Source organism: Psammomys obesus, unplaced genomic scaffold (genome assembly GCF_907164565.1).
Source record: "Psammomys obesus unplaced genomic scaffold, mPsaObe1.curated_primary_1811, whole genome shotgun sequence".
NCBI lineage: Eukaryota > Metazoa > Chordata > Mammalia > Rodentia > Muridae > Psammomys > Psammomys obesus.
The window spans coordinates 219,687-238,008 of NW_026596036.1; the positions used below are offsets into that span (position 1 = coordinate 219,687).

An 18,322-nucleotide genomic window follows, 5' to 3' on the forward strand; every position below is an offset into this window, starting at 1 on the left:
CCACCAACCTCCAATTTAGCACACTCCTGCCTCAGGTTTTCCTAGTCTTGGGATTACAGGCATAGGCTCCTACACCTGACCCCTTAACACCAGACGTGAAAGTCATCTTCCCAATTCCACCTCATTTTATTACTCCTAAGTCAGACATGTTTTTTCCAGCTTTAGTTTTAGAAAAAAATTCCTGAGCTAAGTAATGCTTTAACTGCTGTCTCTCAAAGTTCAATATGCGTTGAGAGAAAGTAGAGTCTTCACTAGAAAGAAAGCTAAAAACAGATCTACAAAGAGTTAACAGCTAAAAGGCCTGGATTAGTGTCCCCTTGAGCCAGCAGGAGGAGGAGGGGGATTGGAAGCAGAAGTATTAGAGACAGCAGGGAATCCAGGGAGAAGAACTGCACTGCGCAGAACTCTCTGGAAGAAGCCAGGACTGTAAGTTTATATCTAATGCATATTTATAATGTCTCCTTTTTAACCCTGATGCTTTGGGGAAGAGCAAAGTAAGTGTATTCCTTTTGTACCGTATCAGAGATGTTCAGAGATGTTCCACCAGTCACCTTTAATCAGGTCACTTTCTTAGGTCTGTCCAACTCATTGCTCATGCTTTGGTGTCTGCATGGTCCATAGCACTATTCTGTCCCCAGACCACCGCCCTTCTTAGCTTCTTGATGAACAAGGGAGATGCCTCCTTAGCACTGTTCTCCCCTCTGTACTCATTTGTTTTTCACTCTTTGAGATGGGTCTTGCTTTGCACCCCTGGCTAGCATGGACGTCCCTATGTAGACCAAGTTAGCCCAGAGTTTGTGGTTATCCTCCCAAGGGCTGGCTTTATAGGCACATGCCATCCTACCCAGGCTCTCCTCCACTCTCCCCAACCTACTGATAACAGGGAAACTTTTCACAAAATGTCACACTTTTACCTCTATTGCTCTTTAGTTCAAAGGAGAGGGATTCTTGAGGGTGTTGTTATTGTTGTTGCTGTTGGGGTTTTTTGTTGTTACTGTTCTTTGTTTTTCAGACAGGGTCTCTCTAACTCTGGTTTCTCTAACCCAGCGTCTCTCCAGGCAACTCAGACTGCCCTGGAGATCACTAGGTAGGCCAGTCTGGCCTCAAACTTACCCTCCTCACTCTAATAAGAATGTGGAGATGCCTCTTTCTAAATTTCCTCCAATCCTAAGCAAAGCAACCATGTTCATTCTTGCACCCTGCTCCTGAAGGGGCCCTCATACAGAGCATAGAGAGACCATACTTCACAAAGTATGATAGCTGGGCATGATGGTGCAAGCCTTTAATTCCAGCATTTTCGAGGCAAAGAGAGGTGAGTTCCAGGTCAGCCAGGGATATATAATGAGACCCTGTCTCAAGAAACAAGTACAGTAATCAAGCAGAGGAAAAGGAAAAAGAAAAAGAAAAAGTCAAGAGTTTTGACTCTGTCCCTTCCTGGTATCTTCTCTCTGGGATCCTATTGTTTTCTAGAACCACTTTAAAAACTGTACTGGGTATACAAATGTGACAAGTTACATCGATTCTCTTTCCACAAAGTCCTTATATCTTAGATGTGGGAGCAGACAAATAAACACATATGAATAAATTACAATGCTACCTGAGTATTGAGAATAAGACTATCAGTCCTATAATCGAAAAATTAATTTTTATTTTGAATAAGTAGTATCATGACTACTGCATGCATGGCCTTAGAGTTGTCCGAATCACTCCAAAGATAACTTTGACCAGTCAAGCACTGTCACAAAAGTACTGAGAAGTTCCTACTACAATCTGAGGAGATCCTGCTGACGACAGTTTAAAGCTATAACTCCATAAAGACTTCTCCTTCATTTACGGTCTTCTAGGCTCTCTTACAGCCTGATAACCGAGGTGATGCTGAATCTGCTGGATCATATGCCAGAGGATCTGCCCGTTAGAGACACAGACCCAATTCATCTGCTGAAAGGTAGGTAAATCCAGGGCCTAGACATGGATGTCTCCACTGATGAGAGAATTCCTTGTCTGCCACTGTGAGGCGGTCAGTCTTTGCAATGGAAACTGGTTTCTTTCAGCTCTTTCCTTAAACGCTCTTTTTATTTAAAAACTTATTATTTAATTGTGTGTATGTGTATGCAGCACATGCCTATAGGGCTGTGAAGCTCAGAAGAGGCATCGGATCCCCTCCAACAAGAGTTAGGGATGGTTGTGAGCCACCATGAGGGTGCTGGGAACTGAACCTGAGTCCTTCAAAAGAGCAGTAAGCACTCTTAACCACTGAGACATCTCTAAGCTGTCTTAGATGTCTTAGTGAGGGTTTTATTGTTGTAAAGAGACACCCTGACCATGGCAATTCTTATGAAGGAAAATATTTAATTGGGGTTGGCTTACAGTTCAGAGCTTTTAGTTTGGCCATTATCATCATGGCGGGAAGGGGAAGCCAGTGGCATGCAGGCAGACATTGTGCTAGAGTTCTACAGGAGACTTTTGTGTACCACCCTGGGTGGAGCTTGAGCATATATAAGACCTCAAAGCCCACCTTATCAGTGACACACTTTCTCCAGCAAGACCACACCTCCTCCAACAAGGCTACACCTCATAACAGTATCATTTCCTACGGCCAAGCATTCAAACACGTGAGTTCATGGGGACCATTCTTACTCAGCCCACCACATTCGACTCTCTTAGTATTTTATTCTGATCCTGTGTGTGTAGGTTGTGTGCACAGCTGTGTATGGGAGTGCACATACTAGAGGTCAAAGGGCAATCTTGGTGGTTGGCACTATATAAGTTAGGTAGGTTGCCTGTGAGCTTTCACATACCCACCCATCAGCCATTGCTGGTGTCACAGGCATATGCCACCATTACTGACCTTTTACATGGGTCCTGGAGATCTAAACTCAGATCCTCATGCTTGTGAGGCAAGCACTTTGCTGACTGAGATGTTTTCTCAGCCATTGTGGTTTTTTGGTTGTTGTTTGGTTTTGTTTTTGTTTTTGTTTTGTTTTGTTTTTTTTTTTGCTTTTAATTTTTTTTTAGGTTAAACAATTTTATTTGAAAAATGGAGCCAACAAAGCACTGCCATCCCTGCGCTCGTGGATGTATTAGCCTCCAGTGCAAGAGGAGCCTGGAAAAGAAGGGACGGATGTGCACTTTGAGATGCTCAGACTACCCCTGAAATTCTTACAATAGGGACTCTAGCCAAGCCTGGAGGCACATGCCTGTAATCCCACCACTCAAGAGGCAGAGAGGCATGTGGATCTCTGTGAGTTCCAGGACAGCCAGGGCTACACAGAGAAATCCTATCTTAAAAACCAAAAACAAAGCCAGGGTGGTGGCACACACCTATAATCCCAGCACATAGGGAGGCAGAGGCAGGAGGATCACTGTGAGTTCAAGCCCAGCCTGATCTACAAGGTGAGTTCAGGATGGCCAAGGATACACAGAGAAACTGTGTCTCCAAAGAATTTTATTTTTACTTTTTCAAAACAAAGCAAAAAGCTCCTGGTACCTATACATTTGTATAAGGAGAGCTCTTCTCAAACATGCTAAGTTTGTTGTAGGCAGCCTTGTTGGGAAAAATGCTTCCAGTTTCTGTCCACTAACTTCTTTTATATGGTAATCTTTTATTTATTTATTTATGAAGATAAGTTCTTGCTGTGTTAACATCGCTGGCCTTGAACTCACAGAACTCTGCCTACCTCTGGCTCCTTAGTGCTAATATTAAAGACATGGGCCATCACCCAATCTTTTTGGGTTTGGTTTGGTTTGGTTTTTCTCTGTATAACCCTGGCTGTCCTCAAATTGGCTGTGTAGACCATGTTGGACTTGAACTCAGAGATTCACCTGCATTCCCCTCGAGCTTTGGGGTTAAAGGCATGCACCACCACAGCCCGGCTCACCACACTTTACGGATGTAGCTTTTTTCAGTTTCTAGTCTCTTGCTGCGCCAGTACTTGAGAGACAGAGACTGGAGGATTGAAAATTCAAGGCTAGGCTGGGCTATTACAGAGTAAGACAATAAGCAGGGCCAGTGAGCTCTCTGTAGTAGAGAATTCCATCCCTAGCTTCAGGGTTATAGGCTACTGTGAGCTGGCCAACGTGGGCCCTGGTCCTCCGTGAGAGCAGTATGTGGTCTTAAACACTGGACCCTCCTTCCAGGGTACACCCGCTTCACCACTTTTAAGGATGTGTCTTTGTTTAATTTTGTGTATGTGTGTATGTCTGTGTGGAAGTGCAGACCTCTGGACTTTAACATTTCAATTTACCATGAGATCAGAAATCACCTGGGGCAGGGAACAGTCACACAATGAAGAATGCGCTCTGGTTTCCTCTCCCTGAAACAAGCTAGGACTTTGTTCCAAAGCCTGGAGACAGTTTCTCAAGCCCTCAAAGACAGAGGATCAGGAATCCAAGGCCATCCCAGCAACAGGAGACCCTATCTATCTATCTATCTATCTATCTATCTATCTATCTATCTATCTATCTAATTATGTAGATATGGATATATATCTAATTTTATCTTACTTTATATTTAATTTTTATTTGTATTTTTAATGTGTATGGCTTTATGCCTACATGAGTGTCTGTATACGGCATGCACGCAGTGTAAGTGGAGGCCAGAAGAGGACATCAGATCCTCTGGGAACGGAGTTAGAGAAGGTTATGTGCTGCCATGTGAGTGCTAGAAATCCACTGTGGGTCTTCTGGAAGAGCAGCAACTGCTCTTCACCACCGAGTCATCTCTCCAGGCCCTTTTATTTAATTTTCACACTTATTTATTTACTGGTGGGGAGGTAGTTGTATGTCATGGTATGCATGTATGGAGATCAGAGGACAAATTTGAGAGTCTGTTTTCTATTTCTACCATGTGAATTCTAGGAACTGAACTCGGGTTGTCACTCTTGGTAGAAAGCACCTTTATCAGTTGAATAATCTTGTCAGCCTATGAGACTCTTTTTCTTTTTTTTTTTTTTTTCTCCCCATCCCCAGACAGAGTTTTACCGTGTAGCCCAAGCTGACCTTGAACTCACTCTGTAGATCAGGCTGGCTTTGAACTCACAGAGATCCACCTGCCTAGAATCCCAAGTACTGGGATTAAAGGCATAGACCACCACACTAGATCTGAGACTCTTAAACAATAAATGAAATAAAATAAATAAACAAAGTAACATGTGAAAATATTCTCTACTTGCTTTCTTCAGGGACTTCACGTAAGAATGTAAAGGCTAAATCACAATTGGGCAAGAAGGGCCAGAAGGAACTAGACAACAGACTCTTTCATCTTCATGAAGAACCCATGTTGGTGAAGGAACTTCCTCCAAAGCAACGAGACAAAAGCAGAAGGTACCCAGAATTCTTAAAATTTCAAAAGCTGTGTCCATAGCAGATTGGCTCCACACTAACCCAAAAGGATCTCATATTGCTTATATATCTATACCAAAAAAACAAAACAAAACAAAAAAAAAAAACCCAACTCAAGGATGTCAGGCTCTGAAATACTTTTGCAAACATGATTGCTTAATTGTTTTTCTACCACACATCTCATAGTTTAATACAGAGCACAAGAGCAGCCCAAGTAACCTGTGCTAGCATAACAATACACAGCAAGAGACAGGCAGGTGCCTGCTGGTTGCACCTGACCAGAACGGTAAAGTCTTGGCAGCACGAGGGGGTAGGTATAATACGAAAAGGAATTTCTCTTTTGAAATGTAAAGAGCTGGACACAGTGATGCACACCTGTAATCCCAGAACTCAGGGAGGCAAAGGCAGGGGCTGGTGGATCTCTGTGAGTTTGAGGCCAGTTTGGTCTACAAAGTGAGTCCAGGACAGCACAGGCTACACAGGGAAACCCTGTCTTGAGCATGTTGTGTTCTGTACATACTATTAAATTTTCATGTGTCTGTGTACATGCATGAAGGTGCCCTAGGAGGCCAGAACAGGTTGTGGGAACACTTGGAGCTCAAGTTACAGGTAGTGAGCTGTCCATTGTGAGTGCTGGAAACTCAACTCTGGTCCTCTGGAAGAGCAGCAAGCATTGTTAGCTGCTAAGCCATCTCTCCAGCCTTAAAAATTGAAGCAACCAGGTCTTCTTATGTAGCCTCAGTTGGCCTAGAACCCTCTACGGAAGTGGATCTCAACCTTCCTAATGCTTCAACTCTTTAATACAGTTCCTCATGAAGTGGTGAACCCCAACAATAAAATTATTTCCATTGTTACTTCATAACTGTAATTTTCCCTACCATTATAAATTGTAATGGCAGGGTTAGGGATTTAGCTCAGTGGTAGAATGCTTGTTTAGCAAGTGCAAGGCCCTGGGTTCAGTCCTCAGCTCTGGAAAAAAAAAATAAAAGCACAAAATAAATTGTAATGGGAATATCTCTCCAGGCTCACAAGTTGAGAACTGCTGCTCTGTATAGACAAGGCTGGCCTTGAACTCAGAGTTCTCCCTGCCTCTGGCTCCTGAGTGCAGAATCAAAGGAGTGTGCCAGCATACCCAGTCCCTTCCTGTGCTGTTTTTGGAGACAGGGTAACATATAATCCTGGCTGTGCTGGATCTTGAAGCATCCCCCTGCCTCCGCCCCCAAGGCTGGGATTATGAGCAGATATCACATTCCAGTGATCTTGCTTTTTCTCATGTGATAATGTTCCCTAAAGAACTGTGGGAGTGGGGGCTGGAGAAATGGCTCAGTGGTTAAGAGCACTGCCTGCTCTTCCAAAGGACCCAGGTTCAATTCCCAGCACCCACATGGCAACTCACAACTGTCAATAACTTCAGTTCCAGGGATTCTAATACCTTTGTACCAATGCACAGAAAATAAAAGTAAATAAATTGTTAAAAAAAAAAAAAAAGAACTGTGGGACTGAGCAGCAGTTAAATCCAGACCTGCCATCACCAAGCCTGACTCAGAGATTAATCTTACCTTAGGGCATATATACAGCATTTAATGAATAAAAGAAATTAAGAAAAAAAAAAAAAAGGAGGACATGACTGTTTCTAGGTCTGGTGGAGGTTTATTGTGGATACATTGTGAGAGCATAAGTGGAAAAGGTCCAGAGGGAACACAGCCAGACTGAACCGGATATGAGGAGAGAGGGGCAGGGAAGGCAAGCTATGAGCCACCCACTAACAGGGGCAGCTGGGGCCAAAGAGAGCAAAAGGGGTAAAAAGGACCAGTGTAGCCAAAGCAGCTGGGTTATATAGGGAAAAGCAGCTAGGGGGAAGAGCAGCCCAGACCCTAGGCTGGAGAGTTCAGAGTAGTGGACAGGGTATGACAGCCAAAAGGACTGAGGGATGAAGGGAGAACCTGGAGGCCAGCCTGGTCTACAAAGTGAGTTTCCAGGACATCCAGGGCTACACGGAGAAATCCTGTTTCCAAAAAACCAAAAGGGAAGAGAGAGAGAGAGAGAGAGAGAAAGAAGAAAAGAAAAAGCTAAAATGGCCACTCCATTAGTGGGGAATTTTAATTGTGAATAAGAGAGAGAACATATTTTTTTTAATAAAATGGTATGCCTATTGCCTTTTTGCCTATTTTATACATATATATATTTTGCAGTATTGAGTATTGAGCTGTTTTTCCTCCCTTTTAAAATATTTGAAGTGCTAGGCGTGGTGGTACAGGCCTTTAACCCCAGCACTTGGGAGGCAGAGGCAGGTGGATGGATCTCTTTGAGTTCGAGGCTGGACTGGTCTACAACACAGAGGAACCCTGTCTCATAAGGGCGAGGAGGAAGACCCTGCTGTAGGGCATTTTCTTAGTGATTGATGGGGAGGGCCAGCCCATTGCGGGTGGCGCTAGTCCTGGGCTGGTGGTCTTAGGTTCCAGAAGAAAGCAGGCTCAACAAGCTGGGGAGAACAAGGCAGTTAGCAGCACCCTTCCAGGACCTCTACAGTGATGGACTACAATCTGGAGATATAAGCAAATACATAGCAATAGTGAGCCTAACTCAGACACCAATGCAGGGGCCAGCTGGGTTCACCCACCTAGAATCAAGCCCTGAGTTCAACCCAACATGGGTTTGGTGGGTGAGGAAACCCTCCTAGTCTGTTGTGCCACAGGCGGAGGACGACCGTGCAGCGATCCGCCACTGCCCAGCCGGATTTACGCACTGTAGCTGTGCTCCAGGATCCTGCTAGGCGGAGGAGGCAACCCTGGGCCTCCCCGACCCTGTGCCCATCGGCGCCCCCGCGCGCCCCAGCTCCCAGGAGGAAAGCGCATGTGCAGCGCCTGTGTCTCTCGACCCCGGCAGGCGGTGCACAGTCTGGAGTCATCGCGGGACGCAGACTGCCCCACACAGCTGGTGTGTAACTGCGGCAGAAACCCAAGCAGACCCCTGCTAAGGGACTGAGGCTCAGTCCTGATCCATCCCAACTCCCCTCATCCCACCCTTACCCCCGCCCCGTGCTTGAAATTCGGGTTCAAATTTCTGAATTCACTGCTGGCATGTAGCTCAGCGGCAGAGGGCTTGCTCAGCGTGCTTGTGACTGTAGGTAAATTTCCAAGACCACCAAAAACCAAATGGAAATTGAAAAACAAGACAAAAAACGGAGGGGAGAGGGTGTGAAAAGAAGGAAGCAGTGAAGAGCAATCAGAAGGGAAGATCCTCTGGGGAAGGGAGGAATCACACCAGGGAAGGGCGTGGGGGAGGCAAAGGAACATACACTAAGTGGAGAAACCCGTCATTTTGTATGTTAATTTAAAACAAAATAAACAAACAAACAAAACGTAACATCCGGGCATGGTGGTGCATGTCTGTAAACCCAGCACTCAAGAGGTAGAGGCAGGTGGGTCTCTATGAGTTCGAGGCCAGCCCGGTCTACAAATTGAGTTAAGGACAGCCAGGGCTACACAGAGAAACCCAGTCTTGAAAAACAAAAACAACAACAACAGGGCTGTTGAGATGGCTCAGAGGTTAAGAGCACTGGCTGCTCTTCCAAATGTCATGAGTTCAATTCCCAGCAACTATATGGTGCCTTACAACCGTCTATAATGAGATCTGGTGCCCTCTCCTGGTATGCAGGCAGAATACTGTTTAAATAATAAATAAATATTAAAAACAACAACAAAAAAGCCAACCAACCGAAATGAAATAATGGGTACATTTAAGCATGGTTGACCACCCATTAGGTACCAGTTTAGGGCTGGACACACTCGCTGAATATTTTTGACTGAAGGTATTTGCAGTTGTGATCTTAGGTAAGAGTCCTAGAGCCGCCTCTGTGACTAATTGTCACACAAGGATTTCCCCCAAGTTTCAAGGCTCTCAGTGGCCAGCACTTCGTGTCCTGGTTTTAACATGTGGCATTCGAGAAGGTAATGTGGCTACATTTCACCTTTTTTTTTTTCCTGCATAAACTTTCAGGGCCAAAAGACAGGCGCAGCTATACAGCCCCTCCCACATTTAAGGGACATGAGACTGATGAAAACAACAGAATGGAAATAAGCAGTAAAGCCAGCCAACTGTGAGTGCCTCTGTGTGTACCGTGTTGTTACCCAAAAAGCCTTAGTCAGAAATACGTCGTTGAAGATCAGTGAGTGTTACTGATTTCTGGGGTAATCGGAGAAGATGAAAGTCAAAACTTCGACTTCTTTGTTTCAAAATACAAAACAAGGGGCTGGAGAGATGGCTCAGAGGTTATGAGCACTGTCTGTTCTTCCAGAGGTCCTGAGTTCAATTCCCAGCAACCACATGGTGGCTTACAACCATCTATAATAAGATCTGGTACCCTCTCCTGTCATGCAGATGTACATGCAAATAGAGCACTCATACATAAAATAAAGAAATAAATCTTAAAAAAAAAAAAAAAAAAACAAGAGAGGATGAGAATTCTTTTAGTCCCAGCACCCAGGCACAGAGGCAGGTGGATCTCTGTGAGTTCCAGGCCAGGCTGGTCTGCACAGTGAGGTCCTGTCAAAAGTTACGTTTATGTTCATATTTATATTTATAAGACACGCGTTTCTCTGTCCTTTGAGGAAAGAACAAAAGTCCTTTTCATGACTGAAAGTATTCTTCTTTCCTTTTAGTTTTTATCTCCTGTTGACGTTTGCAGGCTATACTTTGTAAGATTATCCTGTATATCACTGAGATAATTCACTTTTTCTATTTTTTCTTTCTGAGACAGGGTCTGTCTGTGTAGCCCTGGCTGCCCTGGACTCACTCTATGGACCAGACTGGCCCCTGCCTCCCCAGGGCTGGTATTGAAGGTGTGTGCCACCACCACCTGCTAAGTGTGCTAACGTTTTTGGTAAGCGAATAGTGCAGTTCTAAGCCCTGTAAAAATTTTGCCTCTTTCTCTCTCTTGTTCTTTCTCTCTATTCTTCAAGACAGGGATTACTCTGTGTATCAAGCCTTGGTTGTCCTAGACTTGCTTGGTAGACCACACTGGCCTTGAACTCACAACGATCCACCTACCTCTGCTTCTCTGAGTGCTGGGATCACCAGTGTGTGCCACCGACCCAGGCTCCCTTTTGTGTTTAATCTTCCTCTAATTATACAACTATCCTGTAATTATCCGCCAATTCCTGATTTGGGCTACAATCATTGGTCTTTGTATGCCTAACAGTGCTGACGTCATGACTCCTAACTTGTGCTTGTATAGACAAGCAGAAGAGCCACCCAGGTCTCCTGAGAAAATGTCGGAACATGAAAAGCTTGAACAGACAAGCTCCCTGGAGTATGCTCAGAAGGCTGCAGAGCTAAGGTGAGAGCTAACATTCTATGCCTCAAACCATACTAAGCAGAAAAAGTAAGATTCCTACTTCCAGCTTTTCTTCACTTCAGAGGAAAAGAGATTCTTTAGGAATAAATTCAGTCTGACAAACAGACCCAGAGAAATCTGCATATAAAGAGGAAGATGGGGTAGGCATTATGGTGTGTACAAATGCTTTGCCTGCAGATATGTAAGTGTACTGTGAGTGTGTGCCTGGTGCCCAAAGAGGTCAGAAGAAGGCAACAGATCCCTTGGAACTGCAGTTGCCTAGAGTTTGACCTGGGACTAGAATCCGGGCCTTTCCAAGAGCAGCAAGTGCTCTTTACCACTGAGCAGGAACTGATGCCTTTATTTAAAAAAAAAAAAAAATGAACTAACAGGTAAATGCCTTTAATCCCAGCACTTGGGATGTACATTTGAAAGGCAGAGAGACAGGTCCAAGTCTTTATGAACTCAAGGCCAGCCTGGACTGGGGAATTCCAGGCAGGACCAGGTTACATAGTAAGACCCTTTCTCAATGTAACTAAAAATTTAAAAACATTAAAAATGAACAAACATTAACAGAGGCAACAGTTGATATTAAAGTTTATTCTTAGTGTTGTGCATTCTGGGCAAATGTGTAATTATATGGATCCACCATTATATCTCACAGTGTATTCAATGCCCTAAAAAAATCTCCTGTGCTCTGCCTGTTTATGTCTCCTTCCCCAAACACTGGTGACCATTGATCTTGAACTGTCTCTCTATATAGTTTTTGCCTCTCCCCAAAATATTATATAGCTGGAACTGTACGGATACAGCTTTGGGGGTTGGCTTTTTTTGTTTGTTTGGCTTTTGTTCTGTTTTTCAAGGCAGGGTTTCTCTGTGTAGTCCTGGCTGTCCTGGAACTTACTCTGTGGACCAGGCTCAGACTCAGAGATCCACCTGCCTCTCCCTGTGAGGGCTTGCTGTTTTTGTTTAATCATATGCATTTAGGATTCTACCAGATCGTCATTACGTGATAGCAACCCACCTCTACCCTACTGTTGCTCCCTCAGGCTGAATAACAATCTTTTGATTTATTTTTTATTTGTTTGCTCGCTTGCTTTTTGAGACAGGGTTTCATGTAACCTGGGCTGATCCAAACTTACTGTATTACTATGGTGCAGAGGATGGTCTTCTACCGTCCAAGCACTGGGGTTACAGGCGTTCGCCACCACATCTGATCTACACAGTTCAGGGGACCAAACTTGGGACCTCCTGTATGATAAGAAGTCCCACTTCTCTCTGCCATTTCAGCTACAAACCCATGCACGTGGAGACATGTTACGCAGTGAACACTTAAGCCCCATATTTAACGACTTGCAGGTATCATACAAGCAGCAGTGGAATTTTAAAGATCTCATTCGTAATTACCAGGACTGAGAGTGAAAAGTCACTAAGACAGAGTGAGACCAAATTCTTCCTGATATCTTTTCAACTTTTCTTCCTTGCTTTATTTATTTATTTGTTTGTTTGTTTGTTTATATTTTTTGAGACGGGTTTTTCTAAGTATCTTTGGCTGTTTCTGGAACTCACTCTGTAGACCAAGCTGACCTCAGGCTCACAGAGATCTGCCTGCCTATGCCTCCCAAAGGCTGGGATTAAAGTGTGTGCTGTCAAATAATTTGTTTTGTTTGTTTTCGTTTTTCCAAGGTTTCTCTGTGTGCCCCTGGCTGTCCCAGAATTCTTCCTGTAAACCAGGCTGGCCTCAAACTCAGAGACCTCTCTGCTTCTTCCTCTCAAGTTTTTTAGTGCTAAGGTTAAGGCATGTGTACCACCACACCTGGGTAAATCATTTTTTAAAAAGGAAAAAAACAAAACAACAACAACAACCAAAGAAAAACAGTTTAGGCTATATAGTAAGACATTGTCTCAAATATGTAAATTCAATCAAACACCCAGAAACATCATCTCCTAGATTTGAAAATAAAATAGCCCTCCTTTGCCTTTCTCTGTTTCTAAGGAAATAAGGCATATATTTAGTTGAACTCCGTAAGACTTCTTAGAAATTGTGAGAACCATATTTAAAAAAATACTTACTGTGTTTTCTTAGAACTCAAGGTTTAAGGTTGGTGGTCCTCAGGTCTTAACTATCATAATTAAAAATAGGAAGGGGGCTGGAGAAATAAATGGTTCAGAGGTTAAGACCAAAGGTCCTGAGTTCAAATCCCAGAAACCACATGGTGGCTCAGAATTGTCTATAATAAGATCTGATGACCTCTTTTGGCATGTGGATGTACATACAGGCAGAACATTATCTATAATAAATACATACATAAATCTTTTTTAAAAAATAGGAGGAAGGATATTTGCAGACTGCTTCCCACTTCTGGTGTGTTGTGGGGACACAGAACAGGCAACAGCAGGAGGGCTGCACCCCAGATGGAACAGCTCAGTGTCTTCTATTTGCAGAGCTTCCATTAAGGGGAATGTGGAGCTGATTCGGCTCAAGAAGCTCTTATATGAAAGAAACGCCACACTGGCAGCGACGGAAGCCCAGTTAACACGAGTTCAAGAGGTGAGTTGCTATGATCAGCTGTACATCTTAGAGAAGGAAAAGCCAATTCATTCTTGCATGAAGCCCTAGGTTCAGTCTCTAGTACTGCAGAAAGGGGTGGGGTGTTAGTTAAGAAAATAAACCTGTTCCTTCTCCTTTCCCCCCCTCCTCTTCCTTCATTTTCTGTTCTTTTTCCACTCTGTATTTCCCCCTTTTATTTGTGATTGGCCCTCATTCTGTAATGTAGGCTGAAAACTGAAACTCACTATGTACCTCAGGCTAGCTTCACATACAATCCTTTCTTAGCCCCCCAAAATGCTAGGATTTCCAGTATGTCCACTGCACCCCGCTGGGTTTTCTGTTTTACATATGTGAGAGCATAATCCAAAGACACTAACTTGTCTAAGGTCACATAATTTACAGGTGTTATTCAGAACCAAGCCTTGAAAGTCTATTTTTTTTTCTCACTATTTCTATTACGTGAGGTGTGGGAGATATCAAAAAGGGAGTGATCAGGTCCCCAGAGGCAGGTGTAAAAGCAAAACAGATTCATAAAAGGGGGTTGGAGAGATGGCTCAGTGATTAAGAGCCCTGGATGCTCTTCTAGAGGCTCCAGGTTTAATTCCCAGCAATTCACTTGGTGGCTTACAACCATCAGTAACTCCAGTTCCAAGGGATCCAGCTGCCTCTTCTGGTCTCTGTGGATACCAGGTAGGCAGTGGTCCACAGACACACATCCCGGCAAAACAGTCATATACATTCATAGAAATTAAAAATTAAAAACCTTTAAAAAAGGATTCATAAAAGAATGAGCTCATGAACTGAATTCTGAAATACCAGAAGAGTGTCATGCAGTACTACGTGTGCAAGAAAAGAAAAAAATTTCTAAGGAGGTGAATGTAGACACACTGAGGTTTTAGGCCCTAGAGCCTGTTAGTAATTTAGGCCATCGCCCATAGATAGGGCATCTGGGGAGGGGTTTTGAACAAGCTTGTCATAAGATAAACCTCTTCCCTCCAAAAGATCTCATAGCCTTCGAAAAGCATGAGGTTTGAAATACGTTTTAGTAGATAAAGAACATCTTTAGGAAAACAGTTACAAAGTACCAATAGTTGCTAGTTACAGGTAGGAATATAGATGACTTAGGAGAGTTCTCATATTGTCCTGAAATCTTCAGATGTCTTGAGAATTGCCATATCTCAAGGCAATCATCAACTATATAACAAGTCTTCGGCCAGCCTGGGCTATGTGAGATCCTGTCTCAAAACAAAACAAAACAAACAAACAAACCAAAACCAGGAGAGAGGCTGGAGAAATAGCTCAGAGGTTAAAAGCACTTGTTGTTCTTGCAGAGGCTCCAGGTTCAAGCACCCATATGGTGGCTCACAACTGTCTCTAACTCCAGGTCCAGGGGATTTGATGCACTTTTCTGACCTCTGCAGGAACCAAGTCCATATGTGGTGCATATACATACAATAACTAAATTGGGAGAGAAAATAGCAACATTCAGAATAGAATAAGGGTTAGAATAGGTGATACACACTGTAGACACAGAAATCCTATGGAGGCTCAGGGCAGGGGAATCAAGGGAACCAGTTGAGGGCCCAAGGGGGAGAGAACCCTGGAAAGAAAGGGATCTTGCTTTGATAAGACCCCGAGACATAACAAAACAAACTCAGTCTCCAAAGGAGAGAGAGTGATGGTAACAGAGAAATGGATTCCTAGATTCCTACTTTGGGTGAATAGATGATGGTGGCATCATTCTGTGTGGCTGGGCCTTCCTTCATTCAGCATGGTCCAATATATGGCTACTCTGCTGAGGCACAATGTATCTTTTCTTTTCCTCTCTTTCTCTGTCTTTGAGATGAGGTCTCACTATGTAGCCCTGCCTGGCTTGGAATTTGCTATGTAGAATAAACTGTTCTCAAACTCAGGGAGATCCTCCTGTTTCTGCCTTCTGAGTGCTGGAACTAAAGGCAGGGGATACCATACCCAACTATATTTATCTTATAGAGATGTCAAGTATCTTGTGAAATTGGTGAACTGGTAAATAAGACTTATACTTATTTCTTCCAGGCATATGAAGACTTGCTCCAGAAGGTAATTTTTGTCGTTGCTATTGTTTGAGACAGGATCTCTCTACAAAGCCCTGGATATCCTGGAACTCACTGTGTAGACCAAGCTGACCTCAAATTCATAGAGATCCCTTTGCCTCTGCCTCCCCAGTGCTGGGATTAAAGGTGTGTACCACCACTCCTGGGATCAGAGAGTAATAAAGATTCTTTGAGTCTATTTCTTAATAAGAGTTGCTTTTATAAAGGAAGCATTTAACAGTTAGGCTCAGTGGTGCACGCCTGTAATCCCAGCACTCTGGGAGGCAGAGGCACGGGGATCTCTGTGAAATTGAGGACAGCCTGAAATTGAGGACAGCCTGGTCTACAAAGTGAGTCCAGGACAGCCAAGGCTACACAGAGAAACCTTGCCAAGAAGAAGAAGAAGAGGAGGAGGAGGAGGAGGAGGAGGAGGAGGAGGAGGAGGAGGAGGAAAGTGTATTTAACTGGGGCTTGCTTACAGATTCAGAGGATTAGTCCATTGTCATGATACTAGTAGTTCACTCATTGTCACCACGGTGGGGAGACTGGTAGCACATACCCAGATATGATGCTAGAGAAGTAGCTGAGCGTTCTGTATATAGATCCCTGGACATCAGGAAAAGAGAGAATACCACTGGGCCTGGCTTTTAAACCAAAGCCCGCCCCAGTGACACATTCCCTCTCATGAGGCCACACCTACTCCAGCAAGGCCATACCTCCTAATCCTTCTAGAGTAGTGCCATTCCTTTAATGACTAAGCATTTAAATAAATGAATTTGTGGGGACCATTCTTATTCAAACCATGACAAGGTCGTTCCTTCACCTAAGAATGATGGAGTTGCTGTCTGGAAACCATGCCTGTTGAGTCATGTGATCACTCCTAGAGGAGTTTCCTTTTGTCTGCAGAATCAGGGAATACTGAATGCAACCCATGATGCCTTCCTCAGCCAAGTGAAGGAGCTCAAGGCAGAGCTGACAGAGGAGAGCAAGAAAGCCATTAGCTTGAAGACCCAGCTGCAAGATGCGTCTATCTTGCAGATAACGCTGAAGGAGGTAAATGATAGTAGTGCAAAGACACCATCAAATTTGCCATATTGGGGCTGGAGAGAAGGCTCAGTGGTTAAAAATGCTGACTGCTCTTCCAGAGGTCTGGAGTTCAATTCCCAGCAATCACATGGTGGCTCACAACCATCTGTAATGGGATCTGATTCCCTCCTCTGATGTGTGTGAAGACAGATCACTCCTAATTATGGAGTACTTGCCCCACACATGTAAAGTCTGGATTTGATCCCCAACACTGCACAAAAGCAAATGTGCTGCCAGGCATGGTGTCTTTATTTCAAGCACTTGAGAGGCAGAGGTCTCTAAATTCATTCCATCTGGGTGAAACCCTGACTCAAAGCAAAACAGGCGTTAACACATGCCTGTAACCTCAGCAGTCTAAAGATGGAAACAAGATGGTGAGCTGTGCAAGGTCTTCTTTGAATGTATAGAGAATTTGGGCTACATGATAAACAAACAAACAAACAAACAAACAAACACAAATAAATATATGTGCTGGGCCAAGCCTGAGGATGTGAGGGAGGAATTTTCTTTTAATTAAAAACTGCTGGAGGCTGGTTCAGAGGCTAAGAGCACCAGCTGTTCTTCCAAAGGTCCTGAGTTCAATTCCCAGCAACAATATGATGGCTCATGAACATTACAGTGAGATCTGGGGCCCTCTTCTGGCATGCAAGCATCACACTGTATACATAATAAATTAATTAGTTAAAAGAAAAACCTTGCTGCATTCCAACTTCAAAATGAACATCTTAGAAAAATATGGCTATTCCATGAAAAACATTTATCATTATTGGTATTCTGCTTGCATGTATAGCTATGCACCACATGAGTGTCTGCTGAGATCAGAAGAAGGCATTAGATACCCTGGAAATGGAGTCCCAGAGGTTTGTGAGCCATCATGTGGGTGCTGGGAATCAAACCTGGGTCCTCTGGAAGAGCAGCCAGTGTTCTTAGTCACTAAACTGTCTCTTCAGCCCTGCTAATCAATTTTTCCCATGAGAGAAGAGGGCCTCCAAAGTGGCTAGACCACATAGTTAACATGATTGCAACATCTGAAGATTTATACTTGTCTGTTTTCTTTTGTCTTTCTTCCTCTCGTGTTTAAGTGATGAGAAATCCCAACCATTCTATTTTAACAATAAAGACTCAGGAGCCAGATGCAGGGTGACAGCATGCTAGCTTAGTAAGGCAGAGAAAGTAACCAGCTGACCTTCCTTCTCAGCTCAGGTCTGGATGAAAAAACTCAAAAGGCTCCCTAGCTCAGCTGACAGCCCAAGAGCAAAAGGCCAAAAACAAAGGGCCAAAGGTTTGCTAGTTCAAAACCCAAAAACTGAGGAGCTGAAGCCTAAACTAAAGCCAGAGCTTGAGCTAAAAGCTCTTTCTTCTCCATGCTGTTTTAAATACCCCTCAACTCAAAGTCCTTCCTACTCTTTAATCTCCATCAGTTTAGTTTCTAGCTCCGCCTCTTGATTTAGGGTTAACTTTATTAGATCTGGTATACAGAGAGCTCTTGAATTAAAGGTGTGTGCTAGGGCTGGCTGAACCACACCATAATCACCTGTTTATAATAAACAGAAAGTTCTCAGAATAAATGTGTGTGTTAGGGCTCAACCAAACAATAAACAGGGTTTTAGAGTTCACAATTTTGGGGATCACAAGAATCACTGCAACACTCCAGTCCAGTCTTTTCTCTTTCTTTCTTTTTTATTTTTTGTTTGTTTGTTTTAGACAGGGTCTCATTGTGTAGCATTGGCTGTCCGGGACTCACTTTGTAGATCAGGCTCAGAGATCTGTCTGCCTTTGCCTCCCGAGTGCTGAGGTTAATGGTGTGTACCACCAGGATTGGCTGTTTCATTTTTCCTTACATTTATTTATTGTGTGTCTGTATGTGCAAGTACATAGACCACAGCTCAAGTGTGGATGTCATAGGACAACTTTTGAGAGTCTGTTTTCTCCTTATAT

General features: G+C 43.7%; 1 protein-coding gene across 1 annotated transcript in view; it reads left to right on the plus strand.

Annotated features, from left to right (window-relative positions):
- Positions 1-1,872: 1,872 nt before the first annotated feature.
- Rpgrip1 (RPGR interacting protein 1) overlaps positions 1,873-18,322 on the plus strand; it is a 43,701-nt gene continuing 27,251 nt past the window's right edge. Inside the window, exons 1-8 of the mRNA XM_055621666.1 lie at positions 1,873-1,945; positions 5,181-5,322; positions 8,036-8,277; positions 9,340-9,439; positions 10,541-10,678; positions 13,121-13,226; positions 15,282-15,305; positions 16,205-16,351. Coding sequence (XP_055477641.1) covers positions 1,873-1,945; positions 5,181-5,322; positions 8,036-8,277; positions 9,340-9,439; positions 10,541-10,678; positions 13,121-13,226; positions 15,282-15,305; positions 16,205-16,351 — 972 coding nt within the window. The remainder of the gene's footprint in view (positions 1,946-5,180; positions 5,323-8,035; positions 8,278-9,339; positions 9,440-10,540; positions 10,679-13,120; positions 13,227-15,281; positions 15,306-16,204; positions 16,352-18,322) is intronic.